This window comes from Equus caballus, chromosome 30 (genome assembly GCF_041296265.1).
Source record: "Equus caballus isolate H_3958 breed thoroughbred chromosome 30, TB-T2T, whole genome shotgun sequence".
Lineage (NCBI taxonomy): Eukaryota > Metazoa > Chordata > Mammalia > Perissodactyla > Equidae > Equus > Equus caballus.
Genome location: NC_091713.1, coordinates 36,257,168 through 36,281,750, shown reverse-complemented (window position 1 = coordinate 36,281,750; position 24,583 = coordinate 36,257,168). Strand labels below are relative to the sequence as shown.

Sequence of the window (24,583 nt, the reverse complement as noted above, 5' to 3'; positions counted from 1 at the left end):
CTGTGCCCTTTAATAGGCCATATTATTTCAAGCCTCTGCACCTCAGCGGACAGTGAGCTCTTGGCAGGTAGAGGGACGCGGGTGTCTTTTCCCACAAGGACTCACTGTGTGGTGGATGCCAAGTTGGGCACCGTGGCCGAGTTAACTGTAATTCACCTCGGATGAAGGGTCACTTTGGACAGAGGAAGCAGGGAAATGGAATGACTCAGACAGGGGGCACCGCAAAGCAAGGGCGCGGGAGTCCCGGATGGAGGGGCGCTCTGACAGCGCAGGGCCGCCAGGATGGAGGGACGGCTGGCCGGAGAGCCACACCCCGAGGGTGAGCCCGCGCTCGCGCCTGGAGACAGAGGCTGGTGAAGGGCGGTCTGTGGTGGAAGCGAGGGCGAGACGCTCTTAGTGGACTCGCAGATTTTAGAGGCAGCACAGGAATCAAGCACAAACCAAAACCTGCCATTGGCACCTGGAAATCCAGGGTTTGATCCCGTGCTCGGTTAGTTGTCTGTCCTCGGGCGAACTGCTAACGTCTGAGTCCCCCGGTTCCGCCCCCGGAAGGAAAGAATCGCAGTGCCTGCCCGGCAGGGGCGCTGAGGGGTCAGCTGGATTGAGGTTGGAAGAGGGTGCCGCCGGGGTGCCTGGTATGCAGTTTCTTTCCTTCTCTTCATTCTCGAGGAAGAATACTTTGAACTTAACTCGGGGGTTGTGGCCTGTAGTCCTGTGAGAGACATTTCTTGTAAGGAACCGAGGACAGAGAGGGCAGGTGACATGGAGGAAGGTCAGGCTGAGCTCAGGAGGGAGGCTGTGAAGCCGCAAAGCTGGATTTAGTGACTGCACTTTCTACGTAAGCATAGTTTGAGCATCCTTCCCAGGTAGGGGGGCAATTAGCACATTCCAGAAAGCAGCCCAAGGGCAGTGTTTGAAGAGGCCCTACAGAGACAGCGCAGGGCCAGCCGTTCCTCTCGGTGTGCTCTGCTGTGCACACGGGGCCTTTTGTGTGAAGGGGGGTTTGTTTTTTCCCTTTTCCCTTCTCTTCCCGCTCCCTCTCCTTTTCCTTGTCCCTTGATAAAAGAAAATATCTTTATTAACCATCTGTCAGGTGATTATAGGGACAGGAAAAGTTCAAGGTAAAGAGCCACTGTTCTGTTCTGTTCTTTCAGCGTTCAGGTATCAGTTCTGTCTTGTCTGGTGAATCGTGCACTTGCCTCGTGTCTCCTGCTGGTGTGTGAGGCCTCGGGGGGGGGATGATGTTCCCGTCACTCTGTCACCGTTAGTAGCTTAGGGTCGTGCTGTCCGGTTCCAATGGAGGCTTTGATGAAGCAGAGTCACTCGAGCAGTGAGTGCAGGGTGTGTTTTCTTCAGACTGGTCTTCCCGTCTTTCCCTCCCTTGCAATCTCACGTATCTGATGCACTCGGCCCTTTTTATCTCACAGGGCTGCTGTTCCGACATTTCCTCAATGGTGAAAGAGGCTCGGAAGGAAGTAACCCAGATTGTACAAGGAGCTGTAAAGTCTGTGGGACAGCTGGCGGCTCTGAAGGGGAGCCAGCTCCGCTTTCTGGAAGGCAGTCTCAGTAAGGCTGCCGGCGTCCGGGTGAGTTAGCATGGTTAGCGTGGAGACGTCACCGCAGGCCACAGTAGAGACTTCTGATGACAGTGTCACCAAACATGATACGTTTTTATTTTTCAAAATGGCACATGCTTTAATAGTTTAGCAATATGATTTGAAACTGTTTCCGTCTAGGTTGGTTAAATGTCCTGGTGCTTTTAGAACCCTCGCCATACCTTTTGGAGCTGTGGTTGGGTGACAGCCATGTGCTCTGGAGGGTTCGCTCTGCCAGTCAACACAGGAAGAGCTCTGTGATTCTGGAAAATTCGTATTTGCTTGCTGTAATTATTCGTGCTGCTGAAGACGTAGGATTCTGTTAGGATGTTGCCGTGTTCTGGCCGCACGTGCCCTGCCTGAGATGACACACATCCTCACATGTGCACGGGTGCTGAATTGCAGAGCTGCTCATTTTCTTTCCTTACAGACTGTTCGTTCCTAGTCCGGCTTTAGTTGAACTTAATAAACTCGGAATGTATTACAGTCTTAAAATAAGCAGAAAATATAACTTAATTATTGGACCACTGAAAATATATATAAAGCTTGAATTTGCCAGTTAATGCTCACAAACGTTTTCTAGGAGGAGTTCGTGGATGCTGTTTGCGAGGGTGTGGGCATGGGAGTGAAGACTCTCCTGGATTCTGGACTAGAAAAGGCAAGGGAGCTGCGGCAGGAAGTCTTGATGCAGTGCGCCCAAGATGAGGTACGCGAATAAAAGGATGTTCTGTATTGCACCAGTAGTTGACAAAGCTGACTTTGTAAAATAGTTTAACTCAGTGAATTAGATTTTTGTGAATTTACATATTTTAGTTTGTGTTGAACTATTTTTTACTGAAAAGGCTCACAGTGTCGTACGTCACCATGATGTTTCCCGAGTTACTCTTGCATCACTGCCACCTCTGTTTGTATTTTGCCGGGTCCCGTCGTGGCTTTTGTCAGTGGGAATCTGGTCTGTGGACAGACTCCCGAGCGGAATGGAGCGTGGCGGCGACATCTAGTGTCCACTTTCTGCTTGTCCTCTGCCGTGTCTTGGTTCAGGTCTCTGCTTTTCCACTTAAGAATGGAAACCACCATTTATTGATCCCATCTCTTGAAGTAAATATTTTGCCAGGGGCGTTCACATCAGTTATTTCATGTGAAGATATAGAACCAACGGAGATTCGAGTGACTTCCTAAAACGCGCCTCTCCCCGCCTCATCAGCCGACTGGCATTCAAGCATGAAACCCGTGCCGTCTGAGGGGTGGCCCGTGGGCAAGGGCTGGGTTCTGACCTTGGCACACCTGCGTTCAGACCTGGCTCTGTCGTTTCCAGCAGTTGTTCATCGGGTCACTCGGTGCTCTGACCTTGTTTCTACACCCGTCGTGTACTAATGTCACAGGTCTGAGCTGTTTACTTATTGAATTGCCTCCTGGTGACAGTCACTGGACCAGGTCTTTACATGTAATAACAGTGAACCTCATGCCTGGCGAGGCAGGAGCCCATCGCTCCCTGAGTGGCACTGGGTGGGGCACCTCGCCCAGCCTCCCTGAGACGGGTTTGCGTCCCACCTGCTCGACTCCGTAACGCAGCATGCCACGTAAATCAGTTTTGTAAGTTGTGGTTTGTGCACAACTTGTGATTTTCTTTACCTGCAGTTACTACTGGTGAGGGGGGATTGGGAAGATGAAAGTTCAGGTCTAACGGCTGTGAATTTCAGAGACTTGTCTCTTCTGGAATCAGACTTGTCTCTTCTGGAATCTTGTTGTAACGACTTGTTAAAACCACCCCGCCTGTTCCCTTTGTCCTGCTGGAGCCAGTCGGTGGGACGGAGCTTTGTGGGGACGTTTGGGTTCTGAGACCGTCCTGCGGGGATGAAGACTCCTTTAGTGCATGTTGGTTATCTGGGCCGCAGGCACGCGGAGGCCCGTCAGCTTCCACCCTCTGGGTAGTGGTTTCCAGGAAGGCCTGGAGTAAGTTGGATTCTTTTCTTTTGGGAAAACCTTTGCAGTCATGTCCTTGCGGCTCCCTTGGCTGAGGGGAACTCCACGGAAGCCAGAGGGGCTCCAGCCCTTCCCCGGACCACGGGGCTGTGTTGACCTGTCTGCTCAGACAACTCCGCCTCTGGAGAGAAGCAGAGCCTTATGCTCTCCCCTCCCTCCTGTGCAGCCCTGAGCCTCTCCCCCGAGCCTCACGTGCTCCCTTTGAAGAGTGAGGATGACCATGCATACTTTATAAGATTGTTCTGAGGGGTGTGGCTTAAGAACAATGTACAGGAAAACACCAAACCTGGCGCCTGGCAAGCCTGAGGCCCCTCGCTGGCTCCTGTCCTCCTCTGCATACGTCTGCCTCTCTCACTTTGTGGTTTTGTTTTGTTTTTAAAATAAAAGCGCATTCAAGAGGAGTTCATTCAAAAGGAGTATTGCCACTAAGTCACGATCTGTGGGTCTAATCAAGTTCCAGCAGCCACGAGGCTGCTGTAGGTTCTTGGTGCCGCTTTGAGGAAAGGGCTGCTGGAGCTCATCGGCCCTCTGCTGACATCTGGGGCCTGGTTTTGCCCAGCAGCAGCGCCCTTTATCCCTAAAACATGTCATCGCTGTTTGCAAAGTAGGATTTCTGCTGGCAGTAAGTGCAGAAGGGTCTAGAATAAGTTAATGAAGACTGGAGATGAAGCCAGGAATGCGAGTGTGCTCAGGAGGCAGAAGGCAGGGTGTGGGTGGCGGCTTTGGGGTCGTTCCGAGGGTCAGGCCGTCCGGATGGAGGGTCTGCTCCCTGCACTCTGTGCGGCCCTCCGCCCTCCCTCCCGCCCTTTCTCCCCACAGGCTGCCGGCGCCGCACTCTTATTCAGGGGGGTTGACTTGTGTTCTTGTTACGGGAAAACTCATAAGGCCCCACAGAAGGAAAACAGAATATCCGAAGAAACAGAGATAGGCTCAAAATAAGGCGCTGGAGCTTTAATTTTAAAGCTGGAGTCAGGGGAGGAAGAGGAATTGGATGTTCTTTTTTATTTTTTTACTGTGTCGAGGAAACTGGAGTTCGGGAGTTCGGCCTAGGAAGAGCCCTGTGGGTGAAGCCGGGTCAGTCTAAGCAGGAAGCCCTGGCAGACATGAAGAGAATGCCCGTCAGGGTCAGCCCTGAGCAGCACGAAAGCAAAGGCGTAGGATTTAGATCCGGAGTCTGAGGGGCTGGATCCGCCTCCTTGTTTGTAAAGGAAGACAATGCACACGCAGCCTGGGGCTGTAACTGGGGATTGAATCATAAAGCATATGTGTGCGAAGTACGTCAGGCTGAGAAGCACGATATCGTGTGGGCTCACTTAGGTGGGATCTGAAAACACGGAACTCCTAGAAACAGAAAAATTGGTGGTGGCCAGAGGTGGGGGGTGGGGGCAGGGGAAATGGTGAAACAGGGGTCAGGAGGTACAAACTTGCGGCTATAAGATAAATGTGTCCTGGGATGCACTGTGCAGCATGGTGACTATAGTTAACAGTACTGTATTACGTATTGAGAGTTGCTAAGAGAGTCGATCTTAAAAGTCCTCATCACAAGAAAAAAAAATTTGTCACTCTGAGATAATGGATGTTAACTAAACTTATTGTGATCATTTCACAGTAAATCAGGTCATTATGTTGTAAACTTTAGACTAATACAATTTATACGTCAGTTGTATCTCAGTAAAACTGGGAGAAATGCATCTATAGAGTTCTTAGAGCTCAATATTTGCTTGATACGTTAGTTACCTCACCCCCTCCAAGGAAGTTTTGGAAATTTCATTCCTGTAAATATTTAAATATAAGACAAATGCTATTATTATAACAAATATCAGAGATTATCCATATCTAATGTAGAAATCAACGTGCATGTTACTTTGAAAGAAATTCCACTTATGCGCTGTAGGTTCTCTGGCTGTTTAGCTGCGGGCCCAGTACTGGAACTCCAGTCTTCTGATATCTAGATTAGAGCTCTCCTCCCTGTCTGCTCCCACAGAGTTGTAGGATCCTTATACTTCTCAGTAATTATCTGTATAACAAAATATTTGAACACTCCCTGTAGGCCACGGAGCAGCTGAGCGCCCGTGCCGTGCGGCTGATTGGGTCTCTTGAAAACATCTTTGCTGAATGGAGAACAGTAAGAGACACTGGCTTGTTTCTCTGTTTAATTTTGTTGAGTGCGTTTACCGTTTCATTGGCCTCCCGTGCAGGTCTCTCTGTCTCAGTCTTTCTCCTGAGCCGGCTAACTCCTGTGTGCGTTGGGTCGAGTGTGTACCGTGGCTCTCTCGCTGCTTCCTCTCGGGTGTCATCGCTTATTAATTTTAGCGATGGATAAGATATTGATAAAAGATTAATATTAAGGTATTTTATCTATTTCTTGCTGCTCCTGGTTTAGTAACTGTCAGCTTTTGCTTGGATAGTCATTATAGGCTAAAAAATTGTTTCATAATCAATAAGCTCAAAGATTTTAAAACAAGTGAATTAGATTATTTTATTCTCATGTCACAGGTAAATAGAAAAATATACACTAAGTATATAATCAGTGTGTTAAAAAGGAGAGAAATTTCGATGGCTTGAAAATTTTTATTTAAATAAATGAGAGCTATAATGTTAAACTCTTAAAAATTTAATAAATTTATCTTTTATGATATTGGATAATAAATGATACTGTTATTTTGTTCTCGTGTAATAGGATGATTGGACTTTGACTTAAAATTAATTAAAAATTCATATTTCTTTTGACAATAGCAGTTGTTAATATTGAATCTTGGTCCTGCTTGTAAAGAAGTTAAGCTCTGGTGAGGAAATGAAACTCTTTCTCTTTCTTTGAAGATAAGGTTCTGGCAATTAAAATCATCTTGACTGAGGCTTACTGCCATGTAGCCTAGTATGTATGTTAAAAATATTGACCTTACTTACACAGAAAAGCTTCAGAACTCACGTACAAGAAGAAAGTTCCGGATACCAAGATTTGAAGGAGATGCTTGATCTTGCCCCGGAATTCCTGAAGTTAAAGCAGTGCTTGGAGCAAACTGTTGAGATGGTCATTTCTGCGCTGAGAGGTGTGTGTTCCCAGCGGGCTTTGTCGCTGGAGCCTCAGGCATCTGGGTTTCTGGTCTGATCTCTGGCTAAAGCCTCTTGATGCCTGCATTGCCATACAGGGGCTCGTGATGGGGTGCCCTTCATAGGTCACTCCTCTGCCTCCATAGTCAGACCCCGGCCACCACGAGCCTCCGCAGCAGATGAGCTGAGCGGCCTGCGGTCGCGTGGGGTTGTTGTGACAGGGTCCCTTTGGGGTACAAGGCATCTGGAGTCTGGGCAGGTGGTAAGTCCCTGTGGACAAGGACGGGGTCTGAGCTGTCCTCCTCTGTGCACAGGATGCCGCGGTGACGTCGGTCTCCTCAGGAGGCGCCTGGAGAGCCTCTGCAGCCTGGCCAGGGGCCTTCGTGACGACTCCCGTCTGTGCGCCGCTTCTGCCGCCGGCCCTGAGAGCAGCGACCCTCAGGCCGACCCCCGGGAACTGGAGTCGCTAGCCAGCTCACTCCTCTTCTCTTTCGAAGCTGGAGAAAGGCCTGACTTGCTGAGACCCTGGGAAGTTTGTCATCAGCAAACCAGAGCAGGAGGAGCAGGCCCATCTGAGGGCCCCAGGCCCGCCTCGGGCGGGAGCAAAGGCGTGCCGACGCGCGTCTCCGAGCTGCAGGGCGCGGCCCCGGCCCGGAGGGTGCAGTGGGTGTGAGTGCTGCGTGCGGGCCCTGTGAGCGCGCGTGTGGCGTGCACGCACTGGGGGATTCTGCCTGGGCGACGTGGGGCAGACGCTGGAGGAGGTGTCCTGTAGGACCCGCCCCTGCCCTTTGCCTCTGCGCCCGCAGACAGCGCTTGCACGCCCGGCGCCCTGAGTGAGCGCGCGTTCCCCGGGAGGCAGGGATGCTGGACCAAGGCGGTCGCTGCAGGGCGCCGCTGCCAATGCGCCGGGTGCCTTCCAGGAGCTTCACCGCGGGCCGCGCTCCAGCTGGCTCGCGTTTCCTGTGGCACTGGACCCGGGGTGCTCGCTCAGGTTCCCTGTGTGTTTCTGATCGTCCGCGCCCCGCCGAGTGGAACTTCCGCCGTCGAGTTCTAGAGGTGGAGAGGGTCGTGGGAGGACGCTTCCCGAAGCTCGCACCTCCTCGCAGGGCTTCCTGAGGCTGCAGTGTGAGACTTCTGCTACTGTTCCGTGTTCAATCTTTTCTTTCTGCTTCCAAACTCATGGCTTCGTTGGTCAGAAACCTTTTCGTGTCTTTGTAAAGTTTTGTATACATATATTTATATTCTTAAGTAAATTGTCATGCAGTATTTGAATGGTGAAAACGTATTATTAAAATTATGTGCAGTAATAAACGTTATAAAGAGAATACCTTTAATAAAGCTTGTCAGCGTCAGAATCGTCCCTTAATCTAAGGTTGTTTTTTTAATTGATTTTCTTCATTTACTTTGTTCCTGACTCAGAATTGCTGTAATAGCTCTGCCTGGGTGATAGCTATCCTAGGGTTGCAAGTCCACAAGTAATTAGGAAGCACTAAGCAGATGTTAATATTATGACTACTACTTAGATTATTTTTAAACGTTGTTCTGCCTCTTTCTAGTCGGTTTATCTGGGATGGATTTATCCCCATGTCCTACAGCGAAAGAGCTTGCACTCTAAAGTTGGACACGTTCTTCACACACTCGGGGCCTGAGTCCCAACGAGGCCACGTAGTAATGCTTGTTGTTTATCGAGGGAACATTGGCTTATAACATTATATAAATTTGAGGTGTACATCAGTATATTTTGATTTGTGTGTCAATTACATCATGTTCACCACCCAAAGACTAGCATCCATCGTCACTCACACGTGCAAATCACCCCTTTCACCTCCACCCTCTCCCCTCCCCTCTGGGAACCACCAGTCCAATCTCTGTGTCTGTGTGTTTGTCATTGTTTTTATCTTCTATCTATGAGTGAGATCATACGGTATTTGACTTTCTCCGTCTGACTTATTTTACTTAGTGTAATAGCCCCAAGATCCACCCATGTTGACACAAATGGCATGGTTTCATCTTTTCTATGGCTGAGTAGTATTCCACTGTGTTTACGTACCACCTCTTCTTTATCCATTTGTCCTTTGATGGGCACTTAGGTTGTTTCCAAGTCTTGGCTATCATGAATAATGCTGCAACAAACGTAGGTGTGCAAATATCTTTATGCATTTGTGTTTTCATGTTCTTTGGATAAATACCCCAGCAGTATATTATTAATTTTCTGAGGAATCTCCATACTGCTTTCCATAGTGGCCGCACCAGTTTGCACTCCCACCAGCAGCGTATGAGGGTTCCCTTCTCTCCACATCCTCTCCAACACTTGTTGTTTCCTGTCTTGTTATTATGGCCATTCTGACAGGAGTGAGGTGATATCTTATTGTAGTTTTGATTTGCGTTTCCCTAACAATTAGTGATGTTGAGCATCTTTTCATGCTCCTGTTGGCCATCTGTATATCTTCTTTGACTTTAGACGAGTTTCCTGCTGTCTTCACACCCATTTTCTCATCTGCAGAAAGAAAAGTCACAGCCACCTCATGGACCATGTGAGCGTTAAATGAGAAGAACGTAGGAATCACTCCTGGCAAGGAGCAGTAGGTTGTCAGTGAGTCCTTTCCCATCACTAGCTACAGACCCGTCTTTACGCGTCCGTGACCACACTCAGTGCGCGTGTATGCCCTTTAAAACAGTCTACCAATGTACCAGGTTACACTGCGATCCTTTAAACATGGCATGTTTGAAAATACATCTGCACCATTAGGTTCATGATAATAAAGAGAACTAAGCGATACCTTACTGCCCTTAAGGAAAGTATAGTGTGATGTGGGTGTGTCCTTCATGAGACACTTCTGAAATTTTTAGCAAAAGATTTATTGTACAATCTAGTTAACTAGTTAGCACACTCGAATTTGCAGTGCCTAGCTATGTGCCAATAACTGTTTTGAGGTTTTACCTAAATATGGAAACTAAGAATTCATGTATCACAGGTGAGGGGAACAGGTGTCTACAGTTTGGTTCGGTTAGAAGACGGCGCATCCAGCCTGGCCTCCAGCGGAGCCTCTGTCTCCGCCGTCCCGGGTCCCCCGGGCTCACAGCCCAGATCCCACTGCTTCTGAGCACGTTCAGAACGGCCTCTTCTGGACCCTCCAGGAGACCTCCCCGGCGGGAGACCCCCGAGGGCTCTTAGATAAACCTCGCATGTTACCAATCAAGAGCAAAGAAAGAAGAGAGGCTTCTGCAAGCTCCTAGACTCGAGTTCATATCCTCCCCCACTTTCTCCTCTGAAACCAAGCCCCTGCCCCACCACGTGGTCAAGGAGACGTGCAGTGGTCCAAGTGGACGGCGACTTAAGCGTGGGAAAAGAAGGCGGTCTCAAACCTAGTCCGGGACGGACTCTTTTCCGTGATGTCACAACTGCCTTCTGGAAAGCTGTTCGCACGTCTGGTGGAACGCTTGAGCAAGGTTCTGCGGGACAAAGCGAGATGCTGAACTCCGGGGGAGCTGGGTCGCTCACTGCGCTGACTGACTAGCCCAGTGTGATTTAGCAAGATGCTTCTTAGCATCCACCCATCCTCGAACTCTTCTCTTTCCCATAAAATGTCCCTATCCCAGTGCTGAGCTGAGCTGAGCTGCACGGAGGCCTCTCCCTGGCGGCCCCCTTGAGATCAGACATCGATGTCGCCTATATCCATTTGAGATATTGCTCTGAGCTTGTGAGGGGGTTCTGGGTGATAATTTAGGTAAAACCCATTTTTCACAGATTGAAGCATTTACCGATCTCCTGCCCTCCCCGCCTGTTTTGAGTGAGAGCGCATCTCATGGGGCTGGTGTGAGATTAGTTGAATCGCTGGGCAGGTGCATGGCTTGGGACAGTGACTGGAAGAACACAGTGCAGAATCCCTAAAATAACAAGGGTCCCTCAGGTTCCACATGCTCCCTCGCCACTTGGGACGTCCCATCCCCGGGTTCTCACGTGAAGGGGTTGAGAAATGTGAAGAAGGCGTCCGCATTGCCAGGTTCACATAGGTCCGGGATATGGGACCAGAAACGTCAAAAGCTTAGCACTCGGGTGATGCTCGCACAGCTCAGACTGTGGGACATTCCGTCGGAAGTAAAATAAAACATACTGGACATGGAGGGAAATTTACAGCCGAGCACCCCATGCCCCTCACAACCTGTGTGCGAATCAGCAAGGGGTGTCAGGTTCTTTGCGGAGTGCTGCCTTCAGGAGGGTCTTCTCCTGGAGAGGGAGCGATGCGCCAGCATCTCCTCCTCCTTGATCTTCCTGCCGCTGCATTAAATGTTTTCATTACACCCCCCCTTTCCCCTCACGACTCCTCCCTGGCTTCCAGTCCCTGAACGCTGTTCTGGTCCCCTCCTGCTTCTGCCCTGCCCGGTCCCTGTCCCTCTTGTCTTGCCGTCCGCAAGGCTCACAGCCTGGCCTCCCCCGCTTCTCCCCACACGCTCCCTCAGGATCTCGACCACTTTCCTGTGTGGCGATTCCACGTCCTTCAGCCCGACGGGCTCCCACATTCTGGGTCCTCATCCCCACCTGCCTCCTCCAACACATTTTTTCCTTCTGCAAACTTCTCTCCCTCCCGATCCTCACTATCTCACGATTTCAGGACCTTAGCCTTCACTCCGTCTCCCTTGCACCTGCCATCGTCCAACTGGACACCAGCTCTGTTGACTCTTCCTCCACAAATCTTCTCACGTCCGTCCCTTGCTTTCCATTCCCGCTGTTACAACTCTAGGTCTCTGTTGCCTTGTGCCTAGAGGCTGCTGGTGAGTGAGCTTCCTCCTAGATTCTCCTATGCCGTTCTTCCTGCCTCCCATTTCCAGGAGAGTCTTCTTAGTCTCAGGGTTTATTTCCTGTCTCCTTGTACTCAAGAATGTTCAACGTTTGCTTCTGCCTACAGGATGACACCCAAACACAGAGCTTGACATTTTACTCCGTCTACAACCATACTCTGTCTCCCCAACCATGACCTGCTCAACGTCTTCCCAGATGGATCTCCAAGTTCCGGCTGACATGAGAAACATCATCTCTCCTTCTCTCCACCTCATCTAGTCCTTCCCACCCCTCAACTTCGACCTCCTTTATGAAAATCCCTTAGTCAAATATTAATTGAATGCTTGTGGTGTGGCAGGCAGGGCACTGAGTCAATGGCAGGGAAGACAGCCCAGGGCCACCTCCCATGGAGCTCAAATTCTCGAGGGAACACAAGTCCGCAGCAATGGCAATATAGTGTGCCTGAGGCTCTGACGGGATGAACAGGAAGCACCTAAGCCACAGGTGAGACGTGATATGCAAGGTCAGAGCTGGAGAGTGAGGGGAAGTGAGCCAGGGGAGGAGGTGGGCAGGTGAACATCTCAGGCAGAGAGAACAGCACATGCACAGGCCTGGAGGAGAGACAGAGCTGGTGCGTGGCCAGTAGGGCTGATGCTGATGGGGAGACTGAGGCCAGAGACGTCCTCTGAGGGACATCAGGGAGAGTCTTGTAAGCCACATCAAGGAGTTTGGCCACTGAATGGTATTAAACCAGGAAGTAATTTTGAATTTGGATTCTAGAAAGATCCCTCTGTAGCATAGAGATTGGGTTGGAGAGGGGGAGGTTGGTTGGGCAGTGGTCTTCAGGAGGCCTGAACTAGGATCATGGTAGTGTGGATGGAGACAAATGTACGGGTCCCACAAATATTTAAGAGGGAAAATGGACTAGACTTGGTGACTTGGTGAAGGAAAGACTGAGAAAAATGGAGGAAAAAGATTGATGCCCGGGTATTTGTCTTGAGTAACCAGGAAGAGGTTGGCACAATTTACCAAGATGGCAAATACCAGAGAAGGAGGTGGGGGGAGGTGTATTGGCCTGCTCGGGCTGCCATAATAATCACACAAAGTCATGGGCTTCAGCCACTGAAATTTATTGTCCCACAGTTCTGGGGGCTGGAAGTCCAAGATCAAGGTGTCAGCAGGGTCCATTCCTTCTGAGTGCTGTGGAGGAAGGCTCTGTGCCATGCTTCTCTCCTTGGCTTGTGGATGGCTGTCTTCTCCCGGTCTCTTCATATCATCTCCCCTCTGTGTGTCTCTCCCCAGGTTTCTCCATGTTATACGGACACCAGCCATATTGGATTAGGGCCCGCCTTAAGACTTCTTTTTAACTTGATTACTGCTGTAAAGACCCCATCTCCAAATAAGGTCACATTCTGAGGTCCTGGAGGTCAGGGCTTCAACACAGGGATTTGGGGGCACACAATTCAACCCATAACAGGAGACGTAGCTTTGTTTTAGATCTGTTGTTTTGAGGGATCTTGGCACCTCCAAGGTGTGATATCCAGGAGGAAGTTGAAAATGGGAGTCTGCAGTGTGAGAGGGTGCTGTTTTATCAGTCTCATATTTTCATGCTGTCCTATATCTTTCCCTTTGTCACACAGACCTCATCATTCTAATAAGTAGATACATTGCCTGAGGGGCATTTAGTGAATCATTTAATTCTTGTAGTAGCTTAATAACGTAAGGATAAGTGCTCTCCCCCATTTTACAGAATACACAAAAAATTGAGAGAATTTGAACTATTTGTCCAAGATCACACAGGAAGAAGTAATCAGAATTAGGCCTTAAATACAGGTTTATAAACTACAAATATCATGCTTCTTTATAAATCTTGGTGGGTGGGGAGGTGGGGGGGGAGGGGATTGAATTACGATGAAAGGAAGATGAGTGGACGGGTGGGTAGAGGGATGGATGGGTATATGCATGGATGGATGGATAGATGGACGAATGGATGGATGGATGGGTGGATAGATGGGTGGATGGATGGATGGATGGATGGATAGATGGATGGATGGATAGATGGATGGATGGATAGATGGATGGATGGATGGATGGATGGATGGATGGGTGGATGGATGGATGGATGGATGGATGGATGGATGGATGGATAGATAGATGGATGGATGGATGGATGGGTGGATGGATGGATGGATAGATAGATGGATGGATGGATGGATGGATGGATGGATGGATAGATGGATGGATGGATGGATGGATGGATGGATGGGTGGATGGATGGATGGATAGATGGATGGATGGATGGATGGATGGATGGATGGGTGGATGGATGGATGGATGGATAGATGGATGGATGGATGGATGGATGGATGGGTGGATGGATGGATGGATGGATAGATGGGTAGATGAGTGGATGGATGGATGAATGGATAGATAGATGGACGGATGGATGAATGGATAGGTGGATGGATAGATGAGTAGATGAGTGGATGGATGGATGAATGGATAGATAGATGGACGGATGGATGAATGGATAGATAGATGGACGGATGGATGAATGGATAGGTGGATGGATGGATGGATGGATAGGTGGATGGATAGATGAGTAGATGAGTGGATGGATGGATGGATGGATGGATGGATGGATGGATAGATGGGTGGATGAGTGGATGGATAGGTGGGTGGGTGAGTGGATGGATGGATAGATGGGTGGATGGATGGATGGATGGATGGATGGGGGATAGATGGGTGGATGAGTGGATAGATGGGTGGGTGGATAGATGGATAAGGACAAAAGCTCACATTTGTTAAGCACATACTATGGGGCAATTATCACACTAAGCCGTGTATATGCAACTGCTCATTTAATCATCAAACAACTCTATGAGGGAGATGCAATTGTTATCCTTACAAACCTCATCGAAGAAACCGAGGTTTAGGGTAGTAATTCCAGCGTTATAGGGTTAGGAAGTGGGTGGAGCCCAGATTAGGACCCATCTCTGTTTGAGAATTTTGAGACTCTATGCTAATGAAAGCAGTACCTGAAAGTGTAGATGCCACTCCCAGAGTCACGTCATCCCTGGTTTCCTCTGAGTCTATAATGAGTCAGCAAGCATTTTTTTTCTTATTTCCAAGACTAGGTGGGCAGGACTACACCAGCTTCCTGTGGGAGGCCCTTTCCTTTCTTTGCCCCTCTGGATAGTTGTCTTGTTGTCATTCTGCAGGCCGTCATAGAATCACAAACTTCAAGGCATTCATGTTGCAAACGTCTTCTTATTTTTTATCTGCCCTCAGCATGCTCAGTTTTCTCCAGATGAACTTTTTAATTGAAGCATAACAAATACATAAAATGCACAAATCCTGTGTCCTGCAAGAATTTTCATTATGTGAAGCCATTGGTGTAGCTTCTGCCTGGGACAGAAATGGAATATTACAGACACCCAGAGGCCCTCCTCACACCTGCTCCCAGCTATCGCCCCGGAAGGTGACCCTCCCCTGATGCCTAACACCGCTGTTAGTTGTGCCTGATTTTGAGCTCTATTGCATAAGTGGAATTGTCCTTGTGATTCCTTCATGTCTAACTTCTGCTCAGCGATATGTCTGTGAGATTGACGATGTGATGTCCAGCGGTAGTTCATTCCTTTCCACTGCTGTCTAGTATTCCACAGTATGACTATAGCACAATTTATTTACCACCTGTGGATGAAGTGCCTGTTGAGCCCCTCCCTGTCTCTGTACCCTGGTCATGTAATTCCTCACTGCCTTCTCTCTTCGGGCTGGTGCAATTCCCTACTGTGGCTTCGGCCATCTGACTCACTTTGGCTAAGAGGATATTAGCAGAAGTGACGCCAACAGTCTTGAAAAAGTGCTTTGAAGACTGGGCTTGTTAGCCCTTGTATCTCTACCGTTGCCATGAGACAAGCATGCGTGGGCTGGTCCCAGGAGGAGGACGGAGACGTGTGATGCAGTGTCTCCCAGCCCCCAGAGCCCGCCCCAGACCAGCTGCCCAGAGTCATGAGCTAAAAAAAAAGGCACTGTTGCTGTAAGCCACGGAGATTCTGTGGCCACAATTGATTGACACTCTGTTCCACCATGCCATTCCATGTCTAGTTGATGAACATTTCTTTCATTCCCTGGTTTTGGTTCTTACAATAATGGTGATATGAACATTCTTGAACATGTCTTTTGGCACACAAATCTACGGTCTCCCAAATTGCTCAGTATTTGAAAAATTAATAGAAGGAAGGTCCTCGTGAAATTTCCTTTAACAATTTTATTACAAAATATGTCATCTACCCAAAAAGGAAAAGTCACATCTCTATGCCCTTTTTTTCACCCAAGCCTCTAGGGAGATTAAATTAATTGCAAACCAACCAACCATCCTAAGGCAGAGGTGGTTCAGAAGTTGCCCTGTGTGTACAGCTTCTCGCTCTCCTGCAAACGTGGGGGCCTCGTGAGCCGGTGGGAGCAGGCCTGGTGGAATCCAAATTGCGTCTCTCTTTGCCTCTATGAGCTAAACCAAACCCACTGTGAACTTGTTCTCTCCCAGTTGGTGCCCTTGGTAAGGCCATACGTCACCGGCATGAGTCCACCCAGACGATCCATCATCGGAGCGAGTGGGGCCCTTCCTAACGTATTGCTCCCACACATCAGCACAGCGAGCTGCGGCTCCAGCAATCTATTAGCGTAACACTCGCTAGGAGTTTGGGCCAAGAGAGTTACGCACATCTCAGAGTGGAGTGATGTGGCTACGAATGGCATTTTATGGTCTGAAGTTCACCTCTGATTTAGAAAGTGATTGACCGTGGGTGACAGCTCAGGTTCGGGCGGAGAGAGGTCGACGTGGTAGCTATCTGTAGCTCTTGCAAGATGTATTTCAGGAATAAATTACTGTTCTGGATACTTTCATTTCATTCCGCGGTATGTCACCGGGGGCACCAGGAAACGGGCCTGGGAGGAAAGTTTTGCACATAAAGCGAAACGGGCTCATTCTGCTGCCTGCCAGGTAAATAAATGTGAGGTGAGCGTGGCCTCTGCAAAGCTCAGTTGCCGTCCGTTTCAGTTGGCTGGAGCTGCGTTCTCAGAGGGTCTTGCTCTTGACCTATTGTTTAGATAATAAAGCAGCGGCCGCAAGGCGTAAATTGTTAATGATTTCTACAAGACTTTAGAGGTCAGAACTGTAGTGTGTCGGCAGAGGAAGAAGGGACCCAAATCAGGGGACACGTAGCTACCTTTGTTGCTCAGGAGTAGAGGGGCTCTGTTCTGTCCCACAGACATACCTGGCAGCTTCTGACTACACATGGAAAGAATTTCCTGGTGACTCTCAAGAGCTGTCCACGGCTTCATTAAATATGAACACAGTGATAGACAACACTTATTAAATACTTATGCATTATTTCACTTAACCCTCATAACAGCCTTATGAGTTAGGTACAATTATTGTCTCTATCTTAAAGTTGAGAAAAGTGAAGCACAGAAAGGTTGAGTGACTTGCCCAAGGTCACACAGCTGGTAAAGGACAAAGATGGGATGAACACGAGGGAGTTGGATCAGACATTCTGCTCTTGACCTCTGAGAGAGGAGAATCTCAAACCTGGATGCCCATCAGCCTCCCAGGAGGAGCTTTTTAAAAATATCAACACCTGGGGCCGGCCCAGTGGCGCAGCGGTTAAGTTTGCATGCTCTACTTTGGTGGCCCACGGTTCACTGGTTCGGATCCTGGGTGTGGATGTATGCACCGCAAGCCATGTTGTGGCAGGCATCCCACATATAAAGTAGAGGAAGACGCACACAGATGTTAGCTCAGGGCCAATCTGCCTAAAGAAAAAAAAAAGAAAACATCAACACCTGAGCCCTGACTCCTGGGGGATCTTGATTTAATTGGTCTGGGGTAGGGATGTTTTTAAAGATATTTTCTATTTATTGTGCAGGCAAAGATGAGAACCGCCAACTCAATCCCTTCCAATAGATGGCATTCATTTTCATTGTGATATTTTAATGCAAATGCACCAAAAAAGGGCAGAGTTACTTTTCAGTTTCCTAGAGAGAGAAGCAGAGCATTTAGAGCCCGGGCTGCAGGTGCCACCTGGCTCAATGGCGACACCTTCAGGCGGAGAAGAGGATTGCAGAGGATCTTGTAGAAACGCTTAGGGTTACAGCGCTTCATCTACGTTATGACGTCAGCATGCTAGCCGCCCCAGGGGGTCTCGCATAATTCATGGGCCCCTTTTTAAAGTGGAAAGGGTTTGCTTTTAAACCTCACACCAGTTTTTGGAAAGATTTAAAAAATTACTCCTTATCTCAAAAGCAATGGGCGTGTTGTTCCTCTGAGATGCTCTCATCGGTCGTCCCAGGCATGACGCACACAGCTTCTGCTGCATCACCTCGGGCAGCCCCGTGTGCTGGGGGGCTCCCGTCCCTCTGGTGTGCCCGTCCGCCCCCGTTCTCGCTGGCTGGCAGCTCAAATCTGCACCTCACGCCAGATGAGAAACGGCACAGGGCCAGCTAATTTGCACATCCGTTTGGCATTTGCAATGGAAATCAGGAAACAGTCATTCGTCCAAGGGTTTTCTGTTTAATGAGAGCAGAACGCAGATACAAACTAACATCCTGATATTGCAAATTCTTCTGGACAATATATCAATGTTTCTGATGGAGTTTGAGCATGTGAAATCGTCTGAAACTGGCCGTTAAACTTTTCAGTGCTAATACGGATTGTACCTCTTTCTGAATAACACTTGATTTTAGCCCAAAGCTTTTGACCTTATTAACATTTAAAGGCTGAATGGGACTATAAAATTCATATGTGTAATTTTGGAAACTGAAACTGATAAGCTTTTAACAATATAATTGAATAAATCTAAAATGTCCTTTTTTTCTTTTTTGAGGAAGATTGGCCCTGAGTTATCATCTGTTGCCAGTCTTCCTCTTTGTTTTTTCTGTTCCCCCCAAAGCCCCAGCACATAGTTGTATACCCTAGTTGTAGTTTATTCTAGTTCTGCTATGGGGGACGCCTCCACCGCATGGCCTGATCAGTGGTGTGTAGGTCAGCACCCAGGATCAAAAATAGCAAACCCTGGGCCACCAAAGAGAGCATGCGAACTTAATCACTCAGTCACAGGCTGACCCCTCCATGAAATCTTAGTGTCATAACTGCTATATGTTGTATATTATATATCGCAGATACATATCCGATGATGATAAGTGCTATGGAGAAAATCAAATAGACTAAGGAGGATAGAGAGTCCTAGGCTGGTAAGAGCCGGGTGCTATTTTCTGGAGGGGGTTAAGGAAGATCTCACAGATATGGCGATGTGTGAGCAGAGACAGGAAATGCTGAAGCAGCCGTGCAGATCCCAGGGGACAGCACTGGCACCAGAGGAACCGGCAAGGGCGAGGCCCAGGGCAGCGGGGAGCCCTGTGGGACTCAGGTGGGGGAGCCTGGAGTGGCAGGAGAGGAGAGTGTGGTTGGAAAGGGGAAGGGGCAGAGTGGGGACCGGGTGGGGGGGTTCTAGCCATTTGTAACATCTTGGATTTAGCTTTTGAGTAGAGGAGCCCTGGAGGGTTTCCAGCAGAAGAATTCCATGATGTGGTGGAGACTGGAAAAGCGCACTCTTTGCGCTGTATGGGAATAAGGCTAGACGGGAGAAAACCACTCAGGAGGCCACTGAAATAACCCAGGGGAGAGACGATGAGGCCATCAAGTGTGGTCCTTTCATGAACTTGAATAGAATATACTCCAATGCGACAGGATCCAGCTCACAGCATGAACAAACATGACAGCTTTGGCAAGGACACTGCAGCTCCTGAAGTAGCTCCTAGATGGCTCTGGGGCCAGGAAAGCTCCCCTCAGCGCTGTCTTCAGCCCAAGCTTGTTACACAACCATGAAGTCTTAGCAAGCAGCAGCCTGCGGGGGCCCATCCAGGGAGCAGCTTGGGATGCACAGAGTTTGGGACGACTGACCTTGGTTTGTAGAGCAGAGAAAAGCGAACCACATTGGTTGTCAACACGACAGTCAGCCTTGGGAAACGGAGCAGATCCTGGAGCCTAAAGATTATTATGAATTCCTCCTTGCCTCAAAAAAAAAAAAAAAAAAAAAAGTCTTGAGTATGATAAATCTACCTGGGAAGAATTGACTATACCTTAGATTTTTTTTTTTTATGGTAATGAGCCTGCGGAGAGGACCACCCAACAGGAGTCCCTTTGCTCAGGGCCCTGGAGCCCCAGGGAGCTGGGGAGGTAACTGTCACATCCTCACCCAGCTGCCTCCCTCTTGGCTCCTGCTGGGGCTCCAACACGAAGCCAAAGGTTGGCCAAACCCAACGAGAAGCCGGAGGGCGAGGGAGCCCCTTGGTGTAGCCGTGCGGGTCAGCTTCCCCACAGAGCCCAGCGGAAGAGGATCTTAGCTGAAAGGCGGTGAGCTCACGGGTAGCTGAGGAGGGAAGGAAATATCCTTTTGCTCCTCCTGCCTCTTGATTCTCCCTTCCTCCATCAGAAAGGAAATTCAAGATAGGAAAGAGGGACTGGGCAAGGTGCCCCCAGAGTCCAGGGAACCACACACCACGCCGGGCTCTGTAAGAAATCGGAGGTGGAAGGGGACAAATGCTCTTATGTGTCATAAAGTCAAGGTCATATTAACAGAGGAGGTGACCTTGAATGTAAACTTGAGAAGGGTAAGTAACAGGATGAACTTCTAGTTTCTAAGGGCTAATCAAAGGAAAACAAATGGGAAGACACCGCTCCAAGCTACAACAAGGAGAAAAGGAATCCTCTCCTCCTTCCCGCCCCTCCCGCCTTCCTTGGGACCAGGAGCTGCTACCCCTCCTCCAGCTGTGATGGGGAGAGGCTGGAGCCCACCCTCACCAGAGGCTGTGCAACCGGGGGACCCCTCAGAGAGGCTCGAAGCCTTAACTTCTGCGGGAAGGAAGGCCTGCAGAGAAAGGAAGGAGACAGGACATGGGGAAGGGAGCGTGGGCTCTGGCCGCCTGTGTCCCCAAGAGAAAGGCCCGTTTGTCTGGGTGTATGAGGAGCGAGACGACCTCTGACAGTCACTCAGCACTGGGCCCAGGCACTGAATAAAGGTGAACTGTTGCCAACCGTGCTTTCTGTCTACCGTCGCCCACACACGTGCGCACACGCAGATGTTACTGCACAGAATTGGGGCTCTCTGCCTGATGCATGTTAACAGCCGATTAATTACAGCATCAGCCTTTGGGAAGAGAGATCAGCTTTGTTCTGCGAGATCGACCTGCAGGGAGACGGGGGGCACGTGCCCCTGGATCTGTCCCCCCAGTTCAGGAGTTGGGGTGGAATTTAAGCTGTTAGGTGACCAGGCTGGCATGTGGAAAGGCTGGTGGGACAGGTTTTAATTAGTGGGCTTTGAGCATTTGTGGTAAGATTTTAAACATTTATGACAGAGCTCTAAACATTTATGATGGGGTTCTAAACATTTCCGATGGGGTTCTAAACGTTTCCGATGGGGCTCTAAACGTCTCCGATGGGGCTCTAAACGTCTCCGATAGGCTCTGAACATCTCTGATGGGGTTCTGAACATCTCCAATGGGCTCTGAACATCTCTGATGCTGTTCTAAACGTCTCTGATGGGGCTCTAAACATCTGTGATGGGGCTCTAAGCATTTTTGACGTGGTGGGGAAGGAAATTTCACACCGCATCTTCCTGAATGAGGGACCCCTCTTCTGATAAGAGTCTGCCTTTCCAGTCCCAGCTGTGTCCCTGTCCTCGGGTTCCGTGGGAAGGAGGATCTTTGGTTCCATGGTCAAGTCACGATTTCTTCTTTTGCACATGCTCTGGCTCTGCGACTCTGCAGATTTTCTGAAACGCAATTCTTTTTTATTTTTTTTAAAGATTGGCACCTGAGCTAACATCTGTTGCCAGTCTTCCTTTTTTCTTCTTCTTCTCCCTAAAGCCCCCCAGTACATAGTTGTGTATTCCAGTTGTGAGTGCCTCTGGTTGTGCTCTGTGGGATGTGGCCTCAGCATAGCCTCGCCAGCGGTGGCATGTCTGCGCCCAGGATCCTAACTGGCGAAACCCTGGGCCCCCGAAGCGGAGGGCCCAAACTTAACCACTCGGTCACAGGCTGGCCCCAGAAAGGCGATTCTTGCTCACTCTGTTGATAAGAGATGGGGTCCGTTGCACTGGTCCTGGCGGGCCCGCGGTTACACAGACGCACATGTGCAAACAAGCAGATGACACTGCATACGCCTGGCTTCAGTTACAGGACCCGCCCTCTGCTCTTGCCTCCTCGTCGTAGCAGAATCTTCTCTGGGAGACCCTGCTGCTTCCCAGGGGGACCTGGTGGGGCCATGTGTGGTCTCTTGCCAAAGGCTGGGGGGGCCGGATGGGGGGGACTCAGAACTTCCGGGCCTCCCTCCCCTCTCCTGTTTGACCCTGGAATTGGCACTGGTCACTCCTGGGCACAGGGAGGAAGGGAATTTGCAGACTAGGTGTAAGAGCTGGGCAAGGTTTCCACGTGTGATTCTCCAGACTCCGTCCCGTGCTCCCGGGCCTGCGACAGAAAGCAGGTGCACACAGGACCTGAGGGCCCTGCGCGCAGCGGTTCCCGGGCTGTCTGGCATGGTGTAACCGTGCAGATCCTGCTGCGGGGGTGGAGGACAAGGCCTTTGAGGGCCTTCCTGCCACCCCACCCCTGCTCTACTCCCACCTGTGTCTCCCCTGCTCCCTCTGGGAGGAGACTTAGCCTGGAGCTTGGCGGTGGGGAGCCGGGGAGGGCGGGGTGTGGCGGTGGGGGGCGGGGCAGGAGGGTGTGGCGGTGGGGGGCGGGGAAGGGGCGCGTGGGGGTGGGGGGCAGGGGAGGGGGGTGTGGCGGCGCAAACATGGGACTGGAGCTCGGGGAGGGGAGCGAGGTGCAGCAGCCGCAGGGCCCTCTCTTCTTGCTCCCTGTCTTCTTTCTGCTCCCCAGCGCCGGAGCCCTCAGCCGGGCACCCTGTGTCCTGTCTGTTGGCCCTTTGTCCCCTCTGTGGTGCGGGCTCCTGTCTGAACTCCGGCATCTGCAGGGCTCCCTGTCCTGAGGGCTCAGGTTCCGCACACTCGAGGGAGGGCATGTGGGTGAGGTGTCCAGACTTTAGTGCCTTCTCTGGGTCCCTACCCCCGCCCCTCCCTGGGCTTTGTAAAGTGCAGACCTCGCTCCACTGGGGGCTTCGCCTGAGCGTGGGCTCAGTCCCACCTCAGCACTGAGGGCACAGAGGATGTGGTGGGGCTGTGGTCCAGATGCCTCGGGCGGCCTGAGAAGGGGAGCGGGGAGGCGCCGGCGGGGCCACAGCTGCACTGCGGGGGGCCAGGGGGTGGGCTCAGCAGTGCAGGGGTCTGTGACAGCCTGCAGAGGCCTCAGCCTCAGGGTCTCCCTCCAGATTAGACACGCTCGCACCTCCTTCACACACAAACCACACGGACACCTCAGTAGTTTCTGTAGGGCGGCAGGCACCTAATGTGGTGGGCTTAACAGGGTGGCCCTTCACCACTGCCTTTTCCCCCATATCAAGTCAAGAAGCCTGAAATTCCTGTTGCAGACACCAAAGGACTGTGATTTGCCAGGTCCAGGAGAGATGGAAATGGGGCCTAGAGCCTGTGAGCTGGCCGATGCTGTCCATGAAAATGATAGTGTCAGTTCCTAACCCCAACTGCATCTGACGGCAGGTGCAAAGAGGTGAGCACACTCACACAGACGCTCTCCACCAACCTGCACCGGCGTCCCATCAATCTCCCCACTCAATCCACGTAGAGGGGAAGCGACACGCCCACCGTCACACAGCTAACCAGTGGCAGGGCCGGGATTTGAACCCAGTGCCCCCGATGGGCAGCCGCATGCCCGACCCCTGCAGTATTCTGCCTCCATGCAGACACGGCCACCGGGCAAGATTTGAAAGAAATGCTACATTTAAGTAAAACACAAGTGCTCCGTGATTGCGTCCGAGTCTCGCAGTCGTTGCTCGTTTCTGCCCGTTTCATCCCCGGTGCAAGTGAACTCCTTTCTGCCGCAGTGAATCCTGCCCTCTGGCTCGGAGCCTTCGAAACGGAGCAGATGAAACAGAAAAGCATGACTGTCACCCTGAACGGTTTCCAGCGACAGAACCCCACGGCAGCTCTGAACACGTTTCATAACCGTTACGTGTCCTGCCAGCTGTAAGCTCCCCGAGAAACTGGGCCACCCCGCCTTTCTCATCTCTCAGGACAGGGCAGTGAAAACGCCTGCACACTGGGCTTGCTTCACCTGAGCCGCCCTAATTCCAAGGGGGGGCCCGTCCCTCTTCCTGCTGCCTGCTGGGGTCTGTGTTCATGGGAGGGCTGCACGCCGGGTCACTTTTGGCACTCCAAGTTATGCAGCTTGGGTTTTTTAACCTGATTTTCTGCCAACTCTCACTGTTTCTTAACGGGGCGTGACTTCTCTCCAGGTCAGAGGTGAGGCAGCCAGCTCCTTGCTCTGGACTTGGTCTTTATTGTTCCAATGGTGCCTCCCACTTCCCAGGGGCTCTGTCCAGGGCTGGCACAGCCATGTGCAGTCACGTGATCCACGCGGTCAGTCCCGCCTGGGCACAGGTCAGGGGTTGCGATTTTCATGTGCGTAGAGGCACATGAAAATCTCTCTGGAGGCAACAGAGAGTAGGTTAGGAACCGACCCCACACAATGGAAGTAACGACAGGGTCAACATCCCAACTCTGTAAAGCATAAATGCAATTTGAACAGAGAGCCACTAACACCGTGCAATGACGGCATGATCTTAGTTCCCTCAGCAGAGGCGGGACGCCATGTGACATCTAGGACGGAGCAGTCCTAGGATGGTAGAGCTTGAAAGGACATGAAAGGGCACGTGCTCCTCCTCCCTTTTATTTTAAAGTGCCCAAAGTCCCAGCCAGTTGTTGGTCGAGGCTGGCAAGAGTGGAATTCTTTCACAACTGGCTCTGAGTGTTGTGTCTCTAAGAAGCGGCGTGAGAAATCCTGAAATGCCGCCAGGAGGAGGTACAGCAAGGCCTTGTCTAGAACAACGGATGCTCAGGAGGCTGGGCTTCATCAGATACGGCTGGCAGCCGGCCCTATATCTTTGGTGAGCCCAGTGAGCGTGTTCTGAGTCCTTCTCTACAACCCGGCCTTCTGTGAGGACATTTTCCCTTTGAGGTTGATGGCTGAGAAAGGAGAATCC

At 50.5% G+C, this 24,583-nt stretch overlaps 1 protein-coding gene across 3 annotated transcripts in view; it reads left to right on the top strand.

Annotated features, from left to right (window-relative positions):
- The window catches only part of KIF14 (kinesin family member 14), a 52,806-nt gene extending 44,817 nt beyond the window's left edge, over positions 1-7,989 (top strand). For 2 of the 3 annotated variants that reach the window (XM_014738101.3, XM_023632471.2), the window contains 5 exons: positions 1,428-1,586; positions 2,179-2,301; positions 5,629-5,703; positions 6,490-6,628; positions 6,944-7,989. In XM_014738101.3, coding sequence (XP_014593587.2) covers positions 1,428-1,586; positions 2,179-2,301; positions 5,629-5,703; positions 6,490-6,628; positions 6,944-7,302 — 855 coding nt within the window. In that variant the 3' untranslated portion in view covers positions 7,303-7,989. The remainder of the gene's footprint in view (positions 1-1,427; positions 1,587-2,178; positions 2,302-5,628; positions 5,704-6,489; positions 6,629-6,943) is intronic. The other variant, XM_023632473.2, reaches the window with a different exon arrangement.
- The last annotated feature ends 16,594 nt before the right edge of the window (positions 7,990-24,583 follow it).